The sequence below is a fragment of the Panthera tigris genome, chromosome C2, assembly GCF_018350195.1.
Source record: "Panthera tigris isolate Pti1 chromosome C2, P.tigris_Pti1_mat1.1, whole genome shotgun sequence".
In the NCBI taxonomy this organism is placed as follows: domain Eukaryota; kingdom Metazoa; phylum Chordata; class Mammalia; order Carnivora; family Felidae; genus Panthera; species Panthera tigris.
The window spans coordinates 106,745,348-106,760,104 of NC_056668.1; the positions used below are offsets into that span (position 1 = coordinate 106,745,348).

General features: G+C 37.5%; 1 protein-coding gene across 2 annotated transcripts; it reads left to right on the forward strand.

Moving 5' to 3' along the window:
- Positions 1-2,141: 2,141 nt before the first annotated feature.
- Positions 2,142-14,457, forward strand: CCNL1 (cyclin L1). 2 transcript variants are annotated; one of them, XM_042998665.1, is made up of 11 exons: positions 2,142-2,513; positions 2,812-2,886; positions 3,328-3,437; positions 9,035-9,155; positions 10,238-10,302; positions 12,047-12,146; positions 12,251-12,355; positions 12,451-12,592; positions 12,828-12,939; positions 13,066-13,164; positions 13,898-14,457. In XM_042998665.1, exons 1-11 carry the CDS (start codon positions 2,211-2,213, stop codon positions 14,244-14,246), a joined length of 1,581 nt encoding a protein of 526 aa, XP_042854599.1. In that variant the 5' UTR covers positions 2,142-2,210; the 3' UTR covers positions 14,247-14,457. The 2 variants fall into 2 exon arrangements, with proteins under 2 accessions (XP_042854599.1, XP_042854600.1); XM_042998666.1 differs by lacking the exons at positions 12,251-12,355; positions 12,451-12,592; positions 12,828-12,939; positions 13,066-13,164; positions 13,898-14,457 and adding an exon at positions 10,542-10,555 and having other exon boundaries at positions 12,047-12,139.
- Positions 14,458-14,757: the final 300 nt, after the last annotated feature.

Below are 14,757 nucleotides of genomic sequence, written 5' to 3' on the forward strand. Positions count from 1 at the left end.
AGAGAGTAAAAATATATTATAAAATATATCAAGACATCAACAAGTCAGTTTATTGGCAGCATATTGGAGAGATATGGTGGAAGACCCTCTAAAGAGGAATAAATTCCCATTAAGAAATATCTTAAAAATAAATTATATTACTCTCAAGTCATTATAAATACAGGTGGTGATTTCACTGAAACTTTGTTTCAATGAATCATGTTACCAATTAGCCTTTTTTTTTTTAGTTTGAAATAATTGAAAACTCACAAAAAGTTGCAAAAATAGCAGAGTTCCATGTATCATTGATCCAAACTTCCAAAACACTATCTTACATAACCATAGTAGGTTATCAGAACCAGAAAAACAGCATATCATTAAAAAGTTTTTAAAGATTTCAAAGTTTATTAATATTATTTTTAAATGACTTCTGAATATTGGCTAGGGAAGTTTCCCTGGAAGCAGACTAGTCAGAAAGGTAAAGGAGGGGTGCCTGGGTGGCTCCTCAGTTAAGCTTCTGACTTTGGCTCAAGTCACATGATTCGTGAGTTCAAGCCCCATATCAGGCTTGCTGCTGTCAGCATGGAACCCACTCTGGATTCTGTCCCCTTTTTATCTGCTCCTCTCCAGCTATCTCTCTCTCAAAAATAAATAAACACTAAAAAAAAAAAAAAAAAAAAAAAAGTTAAAATCAGAGAGTTTAAGTGCTTTAGCCAGCACCTGAATTACACTCCATTGGAGTAGTATTTCTTAGCCCTGGCTGAACATTGGAGGATAGGCAAAATCCAAACACTGGCTGAGCCCACCCTAAATTAATTACATCAACCTCTATAAGGTTGGCAAGGCTGAAGGTAAGGCTCAAGCATCAATATGTTTTCAAAACTCAGAAGATTCTAATTCACAGCCAGGGTTCAGAACTATTCATATAAGGATTTACCAAATAAAATCGATGTAATGCTTTTTTAAAGATGAGGTTTCTGAATATGTTTTGCTTTAATGACATCACTGACAAATACTGAAATGTATTCAAACTTCCTTTGTTCTAAAGATCCAAGTTTCAATGCACTTTTCACAATTTAACAGAGTAAGCCTTAAACCCGAGCTATGAATGGAAAGATAATGGGATTTCTCATCACTAGCCTAACATATCAGAGGTTCAAGTGTGGGATAAGAAGATAGTTGGAATAAACCAAGATCTACTCATTTACTCCCAACTCCAGACTCTACCTGTTCCTATCAGTATCACTGTTTTTACTTCAAACATGAGGAAATTTCAGGAATCGCTAGCTAAAATCCCAGAAGAAAGAAACACAAATGAGATTTATTTCTTCCATTCTGCCTAATTGTAGTAACCAACATGGATACATTGACCCCTGGACATAATCAAATTATCTCTGTAAAGTTCTCGCCCTATTTTTGGAAACTAGGGATTTTCCAGATTACGGGGGCCCTGTCACTGGCTCAGGCCAGAGTTTCAGAAGCTAACAGGCGAAAGCAGCCGCTCTCCTTGCCGTTACGAAGCCTTAGTCTTACTTGGATACCAGGGGGAATTACATGCTCATCGTAGAGCTTTTTCGGGCAACCAATGTAGTTCACATTAGTGTTTTCTAAAAATACTGTACGGCAGTCCTCTCCACATTCCTCGCGGATCACTTTAAATCACAAATTAGTCTGCACACCACATCACAGTAACCGCTCCTACCCGCCAATGAGGGCAAAGGTCGGCCCTAAACTCCTCTTGTACACGCTGACTGCGCCGCGCAAATGCTAAAAGTTAGGAGGGCGAGACAGAAGCAGAGAGACGCAGGTCCTTGACAAATTACCGAAATCGCGCAGAGATCATAGCAAAATTCTGCCAACTCTAACTTGGGGATAAAGCTCCCTTATTATTCTCCTGGCTAATAATATTAAAAACGCGGCGACTGAGACCTGTTTTTAGCTAAACAGACGACCTCCTGGACCACTCCGTGGCCCCAGCAGAGAGGTCATCAGGTGACAAAGGCGGCACTCCTCACTCCGGCCTCTGCTCGCGGGCGGCGCAGGCCTAGGCGAGGCCTGAAGGGACTAGTTGGCGCGCACCAGCCGGGCGTGGTGACGTCAGGGCGGAAGCGCACGCTGCGTGAAGCGGCCCAGAATCAGGCGGTCACGGGAATATCCGTCGCGCCGAGGACGCTGGTTAGTCTCGCTCCGGGTTCCGGCTGCGTTGGGCGTGCGTGCAGCTCGCTGAGACTATGGCGTCCGGGCCTCACCCGACCGCGACCGCTGCCGCCGCCGCCTCGTCGGCCGCCCCGAGTGCGGGCGGCTCTAGCTCCGGGACGACGACCACGACGACGACTACGACGGGAGGGATCCTGATCGGCGACCGCCTGTACTCGGAAGTTTCGCTCACCATCGACCACTCGCTGATTCCGGAGGAGCGGCTCTCCCCTACCCCGTCTATGCAGGACGGGCTCGACCTGCCCAGCGAGACCGACTTGCGCATCCTGGGCTGCGAGCTCATCCAAGCCGCCGGCATTCTCCTCCGGTTGCCGCAGGTCAGTGCTTCGGCCCCGGGCCGGCCCAGCGCGCTTCTCCCCGCTGTCCCTTCCGCTGCATCCCGGTACCAGTGTGTCTCGGCAGGGTGGGGATGCCTCCTCGGGCTCTCCAGCCACAGGTCCCAGCCGGATCCCGGGCGGGTCGAGGGTGGGAGGGCGCCGAGGCGAAAGGAGGACCCGGCAGCGAACAGTTCGCGGCGGGAGGGGGAGGGGGAGAGAGCGGCGGCACAAAATGGCGGCGGCGCCTGGTGCGGGCCCGCCTGACCCCTGCGCTTCCGTTCTTCTCTCTTGTCTGCAGGTGGCGATGGCAACGGGGCAGGTGTTGTTTCATCGTTTTTTCTACTCCAAGTCTTTCGTCAAACACAGTTTCGAGGTAAGAGCTGCGGGGGCGGGTGAAAAGGGATTTCTTCATCCGGAAACGAGGAGGAGGGGGTAGTGTCTCCACCCAGCTTTTCTAAAAAGGGAGTGGTTAGTTTAGGCCTTTGTACCTAGTTCTCACCCACGAGAAGTAGACTTTTGGAATGTGTTTTAAAACTATAAAGCTTCTCTTGAGCCCATGTGCTGTCATCAAAAATCACAATTTTCAATCAAATTCAATTAAGATTAGTTAAGCATAAAAAAAAAAGCATAGTACCAGCGTATCTGGTATGTCTATGGGGAGTAGAAATGTGCATCGTACTCTATTTCACCAAAAGTCCCAGTTGTGTCCTGAAATTCTCCCATCAGAATAAGTTGTTTAGACTTTGAAAGAGGCTTTCCTATTTGATAGTGTTGTAGTCTAACAATTTTTTTATTGGATTATGGGTTCTTTCAGATTGTTGCCATGGCTTGTATTAATCTTGCATCAAAAATTGAAGAAGCACCTAGAAGAATAAGAGATGTGATTAATGTATTTCACCACCTACGCCAGTTAAGAGGAAAAAGGTAAGATTGGCATTATTGAACACAGTGTTTCTTGCTGCTACTGCATTGTGCACCAATCATCAACTCAAAACATTCTTTCTTCTCAAAACTGATGCAAAGGAAAACCGGCTTTAATTTAGGTGTTAAAATTCACATAGGAGCTAACTAATACTTAAATTAATTTGAAAAAAAAAAACACAATTAACCAGCTATCTAAAGTTTGTAGAGGCAGTTGCATTTATGGACAATCCTAACAGTGCTGTGAAGCCAGTCCTGTGGTTTAAGATTAAACAAGGGAATACGTTTGGCTCAAGTGTGAGTGTATTCTGTAAGTTATTTTCCTCCCTCCCCTCTTGGAAGACTGAAGGTTGGAAGTGTAAACACTGCAGTTCAAGTTAATATTGTGGCAAAGTTTTGTGTAGATCATGTTTTTCTACGCGAAGTCCCAGTTAATTCTTTATCAATTGAGGTTGGCTTTTGTTAGAATACTTCTCAACATTGAACTACGATATATCGCATAATACCGGATCTGAAAGGACTGCAGGATAAAGGTTGAAGTTTGAAGTCAAAGGGATTACACAGGTATTTTGTTTTGGTCAGATACAGTATCAGTGAGTGGGGTAGAGAAATAACTATTGGGTTACATTTAGATAAGGACCGTTTTTATTTGATCTTGTAAGAAGAAAATAGAAACCAAATAGTGTCTTGGAGATTTTGTGGCTACGTGACAACACTTTGTGTGGACCTATGGGTTCGTGAGAGGCAGTGCAAAAAGTTTTAGTTGCAGGCTTCCTGCATCTAGAGGTGACTTCTAGTACATCCTGCAGAAGGATACACTTGGCATAGATTAGTTCTGTGTTCACTTCTTAAGAAATTGTGGTGATGTTAGATAAACTTGTACTGAGTTTGAAAGGAAGTTAGTTTTAAAAGGATTTTAAGTTGTTGGGGTTGGGTGTCAGTGCCAAATTAGTATCCTACATGCGTGGGCTTTATTGGCTGAATCTATAAGTTGTCAGTAATGGAACTATCCAGAGACATAGTAAAGTAACCTTTAGTTAGAAAGTCTGAGCCATTGCTACCCAGATAGTTTCCACAGCATTTTTTCAGTTTTCTTACGTTCTTTTTTCCTCCATCTTTTCTCATTTACCCTAACCACGTCCAGGGACAGACTAATATTTTATTTTAAACTATCCTTTAGCTTCTTGGTGAGGAATCCCTGGAAATTGGGAAGATATCAAATTGGTATTTAGTGTGGTCTGAGCTAAAATTTGTTTTTAGATATTTAGTGGATTCTTCAGGGTGTTTAAAACAAATTGACAGTAATTAAAAGGCTTTTAATCCGAGGATTCAGTGTTTGCCTAAAGGAGTTTTCGGTCTGTATTCTTTGAACCATTGAGCCAACTGTTGTATTGTAACTTAACAATGATTATCTACTTTGAACTTTTTCTATGAGACTTAGAGTATTCTTCCTTGAGGTCAGAGTAGGTCTTCTTAACTATACAAACTTTGGAATTTAAAACATCTCACCTGACTGTTGCGCCTGATGTAATAGTGTGTTTTTGGTCATTATTACAGAGAAATTGACTTTGTCTCAATCTTACAAGTCTGATTATAGCATGAAATTTAAAAGGAGTTGTTAATTGCATGGAAGCCTTTTTTTTAAAGCAGGATGTAAAAGTGTTTCTATGCATATTACAAGTTTACTCAGACACGTAACTTGTATATGTTATTAACTTCAACTCTTTTTTCCCTTGCAACCGACTATACAGCGACCAGCTACATTTACCAAAGCCTGGGTGATGTGGAGTGGTACATAGAGATGAAGCTGTCGTCATGGCAACAGTGAGTGAAGTATCGAAAATCCCCAAGGAGAAGCCAGTGCTCTGAGAATAGGTCACTGGAATCGGGGACTAACAGGTTGGCCACTGGTGAACCATTTAGAAAAACTCCTGTTTCTTGTTATAAGCTTTTGTCTTTGCTGTCCAAGTTATTAGAAACTATAGCTTGGTGTGTTTTTATCTAGAGTAGTGCCATTAGAAAGTATTGTTGGTATTCCATTTTAGTTAGATAAATAGTATATCAGTTTAATGATGCTGTTTTAATCTGGTTTATGCATAGCTTTAAGTTGTAGTCTGATCTTGGTAATGACAGAGGACGCATCATTTTTGTAGCCTTTAGGTCATTGTTTTTCAGTCCTGGTTACACATTAGAATCACCAGAGGAGCTTTTAGAAAGTATCAATGCCCAAGCCCTGTCCTGGATTATTTCTCCCTCCCCCCTTCAATTTTTCTGTAGTTTCATAATTGCCTCTAAGGTCAGAATAAATGGCTGAATTGAAAGAGAAAATTGCTTTTTCATTTCATTAGTTTCCGATTTTAATTTGTTTCTGAGATGCAGCATATTTCCAGACAATTAAGCATTTTCTGTAATTTTAAGGAGCCCACATGTATACCTGAATGCTTGCCTAAAGACAAATATTCAGACTGATGCAACCATTCATTGGTGAATATGGTGTGGTATTTTCAGCTGGTATATAGATCATAGACAAGAACTGGAAGTCTTAAGTGGTCTTGTCATTTAGTCCAACCTCCCTCAGTTTATTTCGGTGGTTGTAAAGGTAGTGGCGTTCAGCTGGCTTAAACACTGCTAGAGGAGGAATATTCCCTTGGAGTAGGCGTTACAACTTTCTGTATATTGAACAACAATCTGGCTCCTCATAAACTAAATCTCATTTTAGTGTAGTCTCTCGAAGAACTAAGTCCAAATTTTCTAGGTGCTTGTACCACACAAGTGAGACTAACCATGTTTGGATATCCTGTTTGAATTTTTTTTCTTTTTTTTTGTTAAGTCGTATTTCAACTAAATCATGCTAAAGGAAAAATTGTTATTCTCAGAGACGAAATAAACTTCCAGTGACCAAAGCCCAAGATTTCCTATTAAGACTAAAATTTGAAAATTTTTCTTTTCATGTAAATTTAATTTTAAAAATCTGATAAAAAAGCAGGGGAGGTAGAGTTTAGTTTGTTGACGATGAAAATTATTTTTTCTCTGAATGGGTAATTTTTTTTTAAGAGATTTAGAATGTCACCTCCTGAAACTTACTGGAAAGGAAAGTTTACTTAATTCAAGATGAAGAAATTCTAGCAAGCTTCAATTCAACTTTATGTGCTTGCTGCCATAGACAGTACTAATTGATAAATTGTTACTGTAAGTAAGGAAACCACCTGCTTAGACAGTTTCCTTTAATCTTTTCTTATTGCTGACTTATGGAAACATTTTTCTATTTCTGATACAAATTCTGATACAAAATAATCCTTTTACGGTAGTTGTAAATTACATGCTCATTGAGCCTTTCTTGATTTAAAACCAGTTTTTAACAAAATGAAAGTGTCAGATTATATATCTACAAAGTTACCTTCCAAAACCACTAGTAGAAGACCTAAGCAAGAATTTGAGTATATAGTTGAATTACACTAAATAATGGGTTTGGTTTCCTTAATTGGTTTTGGTGTTGGGACTTTGACATACGAAAAAAGGAAAGTAAAGATTGTGGCAGAATAGATGGAAAGTAACAATTCATTTAATGAATTAATTCATTTAATTCAATTAATGAATAAGCCTGATTTGGGGATCAGATAATAGCCATTATTGAGACAAGTGTGTAGTTGGTTAATTGCAGGAAAAGTGAGTTTTAACACAATTTGAAAGCAGCTGTTAAAGCAAGCTTAGTAAGAGGTATAGATTAGTTTGATCAACATAAAATAGGGGGAAATGAGACAAAACTACTTTTATAAATTTATTTTTAGGATTTTAATGGTGCGGTTTACAGTCTGAATTGCAGGGAGTAAAGAGTTAGTGGCAGGCCACTATAAAACTGGGGATATTCTACGTCCTGATACCTGTTGAAGGAGGGCCATCAAATAACTGGTTATGAGAGTCGGAGGTGTGGATTTGACTTTTTTCCAAACTTTTTGTAATAATGATAAAACCTGAAAAATTACAAACCTTAAGATTTTTGGGTTATATATTCATGTGTACATTGATTGCTCTGAAGTTAATTTTTTCCCCAAAGAGTATTTAACTTGTAGCCTATTGTCCTGATAAGGTAGATTCGTTGTTATATTTTTATATTAGAAGTCTGTCCCCTGTCCAGTTGGTGGCCTCATTCCTCACACTTCTCATAGCTATAATAGGAATCGAACGGAGTGAAGGCCATTTTCAGCACTGTTAATTTAAGTAAGCTAGTTTCCATCTTGTCAGATTTACCAACTTTTTTGTTTAGTGTATTTTGATAAAAATCATATACTATCAAATAATTTGAAATAGTCTAATAAGCATTCTTGTTGCTATAATTTTAGATGGGATGAAGGAAGGAAAATGAAAAGATGTTTAGATAATATGTCACTGCAGGGTAGTTAATGTAGCTCATTTCAGATTGTTTTCTAATATTCAAGTGGATGTATTTAAAATACAATCTTACATATTTCTGGATTTGGCGTACATGATAAAATGAGTTGTGAGTGGTAATATTCAGAATGACCTTTTTTTAAAACCAGATGTGTTCTGCCAGAGCAAAAACTCTTGAATCTTTTGGCTGAAATGAATTCAGTATGGGGAAACATTTTTAAATGTTCTCTCCCTACATATACACCATATAATCACGTCTTAATGAAAATGTATTTCTTATTGGCTCTAAAAACGTCAAATGAAGGACAATGGGAAATGAAAGTCCACAAGTTCTCCGTAAGAAACCAGTTTTGAATTTAAATCAGATAGTCTTTTAATTGAAAATGCTATTTCCTAAGCATTGAACCACTGATACATAGCTTTCTGCATTATAACCTTTGAAGCTATCAAAATTTAGTCTGGCACAGAGACCTTGAGTATTCTGATTCCCTCATCATGGTCTTCCCTTCTCTTTTAAATTGCATTCTAAAGAGTATTGCCTGGTAACTACAACTCAGACCAAATTTAAGCCTGTTTTTTATTGATCGCTTCTAGTTTTGAATCTTTTATTTATGTAATTGAGCTGAAATTTTAGTGCTCAGATTTTCTTTAACAGAGACGGATTCTTAGAATAAATTTGTTTAGGCAAATTGTCCATTTAGGGGAATCTGAATTAGCTACCTACCATTTTTTCCCCCACTTTATACTTTGGCCATAAATTAGCCAAGAGTTGATAGTTTAGAAAATGAATTAAATCATTATAATCTTATGAAGTCTTTATAGTAAATATTTTCAATAACACATTAGTTTTGTCACTGGAAAAAATCTGTGGAGACTGATGAGGTTTGTGATGATAAATCAACAATTTAAGTCTATGTATACATATACACCTAAAAGATAATCATGAAAAAAACAACAAAGGATACATGTAAGTATTAGAATGAATTTTTCACTACAGGGTTGAGTTAGTTCCTATAGAAACCTAGTTTAGAAAGTGTATGTTTAATTAGCATAACTTGGACAGCACAAGATTAATGCTTTAACTTGTTTGCAGGAGTTTAAAAAGCTGGTTTCTGTTGCCAATAGTTGGTTGGAAGGGAAAATGGAGATGCCACAAATACAATTTTTTGGATGTGCAAAACAGTTTTGATTTTATTTCTTACAAACTATAGGACTCCAAGCCCCCTGATCCTTGATCAGAACTACATTAACACCAAAAATCAAGTTATCAAGGCAGAGAGAAGGGTGCTAAAGGAGTTGGGATTTTGTGTTCATGTCAAGCATCCCCATAAGGTGAGTTGTAGAGTGCAGAGATTACATTCGTAAGTATTAGGGTCTTTCTAAAACTGCATCTTACATGAATTTATATTGTTATTTTTGAGAGTTAACCTTGGTTTTTAAAAAGCATCCTTCAGGTTATTGAAATTTATCAGAAAGTAGGAGTCAAAAAGACTTGGGTTCAGATCTCCACCCTTCATCGTGTGGGCATAGATAAGTTGTTTTTGCCTCTGTGGTTAACCCAGTTTCCCTAGCCAGAAAACAGATTGTGAAATAACCTTATTCCAAAGAGGAAATAATATACATGTGCAAAAGTACCTGGAATGCTGTCACACAGTAAAATGTTCAAAGCATAGTGGCTGCTCGCTGTCTGAATATTTATTTCTCCAGTATCTCTTAGCTTACATATGATCATCATAATAGCCCATTGGTTACCATATGGGTGCTCTGGGGATAGGACTATCTGTGAGAGAAGTTTGTCTTTGCCATTAGCTCTTGGACTTTGGCAAATATCCCTGTTCCTCGGATGCTACATATTCAAGATTGTAAAATTAGGAAGATTGATAATAAAGGTCCAGGAAGATTTAACCTGAACTGTAGTGAAACTGTTGATATAGTTTTTATTTATCACACTTTAGTGTGATAAGCTTCACTGTAGAAATACTGTTTGATTACTTAATTGTAATATCCACTGTATTACATAATATGATCATATGCATTGTGTAGCATTAAAAACATACAGTCTGTAGGATTTTTGGACATGTAGAATTGTACCCTGGGAAATTAAGTGAAATAATCTCATACCACAGTGCCTGTCACGTAGTAAAGTGTTCATGGAGAAATTAGGTATTTTTTTTTAACTGATTTCGCTCATTTTTCCTGTGCAATTTTGGATCATACTTCTAATTTTTATGGAATCTAGTGGCATAATAACCCACACCGACTGCCTGTGTGTTATAGGTTGGTCTGTATTATCTATGCAGTTGTAGAAGAGATAAAACTTGCACCTAACATTTCAATTACTTATATTCATTGAACTCTGTATTCTTAAAGAACCACTGATTTGCTAAATTGAGTTTTTTTCCCTTGTCCTTCAGATCATTGTTATGTATTTACAAGTCTTAGAATGTGAACGTAATCAAACCCTGGTTCAAACTGCCTGGTAAGTTGCTTTTTTACATTTCTTTCCTAGCCAGGAAAACAGAAGCAGAAATAAAGTAAGTTTCATTTTCCCTTTCCAAAATAACGAGAGGAGTTTGTTTTGGTGCTTTTTGTTTTTTTTGTTTTTTAACCAAAAGGTAAATAATGCTTATTTCTGCTTCCTGTTTTCTTGGCTTGACTAATTGCTTTCAATGGAGAACTCAATTTAACTTTGTTCTTTTTTCTACTCTTTAATTAAAGGGTAGTCCATGATGGTAAGTCATAGAACTCTGCCCTCTGCACTTCAGCCCATGACCTCAGGATGGCCTGATTGGCTGCCCTGCTCTCCAGCCAATCCAGTGCAAGCTCTCATCCGAGATTCACTGAAGTGGTCCATATCCATCTGGCAGCATCTTCTAGTTCTGTCGGGGTGTCAAAAGGATTTGTATATTTGCTTCTAGAAGTAACTATTCAACATGCCTGTGTATATAATGTATACCTGTAACTATCAAAATGAATAGTTCATTTTTGATAGATTTGTTGTCCAGCCATTATGAATTAAATGATTTTTTTTTGTTAGGAGTTTGACTTAGATTTCTATTTTTAGTATGTATAGCATGGTGTCTACCAAAGGGGAAAGTACAACTTGCAGCTTAAAATGGGCACCATTCCCATTCTGGATGAATTATAGCTGCTGGACTGTTGAGGCAATACTAAAAGAATTACATTTTTAAAAGAGATGTTAACATTGCCATAAGTACTGTAGAACTTGGACTTTTGACATGAAGATGTTTGACTTGGAGGGCTAGTTTATTTTAAGGTAAAACAAGGAATTTGGTCCAGCTACAACTACTTTCTCAAGACTGTTGATGATGTGCAGGACTTAAGTAATTTTCATGTTCTGGACTTAATGACTGCCATGCTTCTTTAGGACTCAGTAAATATCAGTAATATTAGATAAGTCTAATTGCTTTTATAAAATGCATGACATTTTTAATGTATGCTCTATAGAACATTTAAGCAGTTTTCATGGATAAGGATTTTTAAGAAATAGTCTAACCTTTTAAAATAGTTTAACCTTTTAAACAGTTTGTGAAATTTCTTTAATACTTTAGGGATATTGTGGGGAGGGTTCACTAATAAAAAAGTCCAGCACTTTATTAACTGAAGTAGTTTATTGCTTTTGTTTGTACTTAGTCACAAAAAAGGTATGTAAACAAGGCTATTCTGTATATTTACTGCTCTTCACTTCCCTACCTAGTTTTTCTGAAGTAGCTTAGTTTTCTTAATACAATTTGGTGAGTGCTTACTGAAAATGCCTTTTTACCCCTGTTACAGTATTTTGAGTTTTTGAAAGAACTTGGTTGACACTGCTTTTCATTGTGGATAAAGGAGAGATGGTCAATAATTAATGGCTTGAAGTACTGTTGGAGTGGTTTATCATTTCTGAAATTAGATATGTGAAAATTGACTTTCAAAGCATTGCTTTTCATAGAAATAAAAACTACAGAAGTACTATTTGGGATGATGTGGAATTATTTTAAAGGACTTTAGTCACATCTAGGAAAGCTGAAGAATGGTTCCAGTGTTAAATTCTTATCTCTTACTGATTTTTGAGTTAAGAGTTGTTGTATGCTAGAATATGAGGATATGAATATAAATAAGAGAAGAAAAAAGAATAAAGTAGATTGAGTCTCCAATTTTATGTAAGCCTCGGAAGGACTGGTTTGTTTATGTACAAAGCTTATGGTTGAAATATTTTTCAGGAATTATATGAATGACAGTCTTCGAACCAATGTATTTGTTCGGTTCCAGCCAGAGACTATAGCATGTGCTTGCATCTACCTTGCAGCTAGAGCTCTTCAGGTAGGTATATATAGCCTGTAGTCTGCTATAGGATACATCACAAGAGTTAGCAGTTCTAATAAAAACTGAAGTTTGTCCTAAACCATTCTGTTTTTATGGTTTAGATTCCATTACCAACTCGTCCCCATTGGTTTCTTCTTTTTGGTACTACAGAAGAGGAAATCCAGGAAATTTGCATAGAAACGCTTAGGCTTTATACCAGAAAAAAGGTAGCTGTTTACTTATGTTTGTGTTAATACTTTTTAAGTGTTAAGAGTCTAAACTAGTATAAGGGAGAACTACTAACTTCATTTTCTTCCACCAGCCAAACTATGAATTGTTGGAAAAAGAAGTAGAGAAAAGAAAAGTAGCCTTACAAGAAGCCAAATTAAAAGCAAAGGGATTGAATCCCGATGGAACTCCAGCCCTTTCAACCCTTGGTGGATTTTCCCCAGCCTCCAAACCATGTAAGATATATTCAAAATTGAAATGATTTGGGCACTGAAGATGTGCAGTTATTAGAAAGCTTTAGCATATAACAGTGGCATAGAAACAATGATGTTAGCAAGCAAGAAGCTGTTACCATTTTCTCTTATGATAGACAAATACTTGAAAGCACGGTGCTCTTGAGTTTCATTTAGAAACAACTTTTTGGCCCTCTATTAAATCCAATAGATAACATGTCTTTGTGTTGTTTTTAAGCATCACCAAGAGAAGTGAAAGCTGAAGAGAAGTCACCAATCTCTGTTAATGTGAAGACAGTCAAGAAAGAACCTGAGGACAGACAACAGGCTTCCAAAAGCCCTTATAATGGGTGAGAGTATATTTGAATTAGAAAACTAGTCTAAGGACTCTTTTATGTGTTTAATTTCTAACACACTAAACATGTATCTGAAATAATGGTGTGGGGGTTTTTTTGTTTGTTTGTTTGTTTTTTAAGTGTAAGAAAAGACAGCAAGAGAAGTAGAAACAGCAGGAGTGCAAGTCGATCAAGATCAAGAACACGATCACGTTCTAGATCACATACTCCAAGAAGACAGTAAGTAAATATTCTCATAGAGAAAGCAGTCTTATTTGGAGTAACGTTCCTGAGTTTTAAGAAAATTGAACATAGTTGGATGTTTTCACAGTTAGGCTAGATTTAGTCTTTTTAACATGAGCTAAATTATGAGAAGTGAGTTTGGAAATCTGCCCTGCCTATACATGGCTTTTTCGTTTTGTGGTAGTGTAACTTAACATTGTGTTCTGGTTTTGCCCATTTTTTGAAGAAGTGTAGGGGCTGGCCACAAAGTGCTATGGAAGGCTATAATATCCTGTCTATAATGTGAAAACAGTCTTTTAATGTGAAAACAGTCTTTTTGTTTAAGTTTAATTCGAGAATATTAATATTTTATTAACTGTTAATTAACCAGTAATCAAATTGACCAGAGCCAAAGAATGACCAGAGCTTTGTAATTAAAATGCTAGCTGCTTGTGTCTGTTCAATGGCTCTTTTGAACATGTGTGAGATACTCAATAAAAAGCATAGCTATCTAGGACACTTTGCAAAAATTACTAATTTTCTCTTTGGAATGTAGACATGTGGTATATTTAAGATTTGTATAATACAGGCTAGCGGGAGCTGGTGAGAGGTGGGTAAATTTAGTGAAAGTTTTCTGTCCTGCCTGTACTGCTACAGGTCAATATTGTTTTTTGAACCTGTTAAAAGCACCATCAAAATAATCTGTTCCCAGCAGAAACTGAATCTAAACCTCAAATTTTTATTGTCTAAGTTATAATAATAGGCGGAGCCGATCTGGAACATACAGCTCAAGATCAAGAAGCAGGTCCCGCAGTCACAGTGAAAGTCCAAGACGACATCATAATCATGGTTCTCCTCACCTTAAGGCCAAGCATACAAGAGAGGATTTAAAAAGTTCAAATAGACATGGTCATAAAAGGAAAAAGTCTCGTTCTCGATCTCAGAGCAAGTCTCGGGATCACTCAGATGCTGCCAAGAAACACAGGCATGAAAGGGGACATCATAGGGACAGGCGTGAAAGATCTCGCTCCTTTGAGAGGTCCCATAAAGGCAAGCACCATGGTGGCAGTCGCTCAGGACATGGCAGGCACAGGCGCTGACTTTCTTTGAGCCTGCATCAGTTCCTGGTTTTGCCTATCTACAGTGTGATGTATGGACTCATAATCAAAACATTAAAAGGAAATTGATTAGGATTTGATTTCTTAAAGCCCTCTAGGTCTCTAGAAACACTGAGGACATTTTCTTTTGGAAAGAAACTATGTGTTTTTTTTTTTTGTTTTGGGGTTTTTTGTTTTTTTGTTTTTAAGTTTTTGTGGGTTTCTTTTTTGTTTGGGGGGTTTTTTTGGTTGTTTCTAGGGTTTTTGTTTTGTTTTGTTTTTGTTTTGTTTTTGTTTTGTTTTGTTTTTTTTTGCACATTAAAATGCCCTAGCAGTATCTAATTGAAAACCATGGTCAGGTTCAATTGTACTTATAGTTGTGTATTGTTTATTGCTATAAGAACTGGAGGTGAGTTCTGTAAAAATGTATCTTATTTTTATACAGATAAAAATTGCAGACACTGTTCTATTTAAGTGGTTATTTGTTTAAATGATGGTGAATACTTTCTTAACA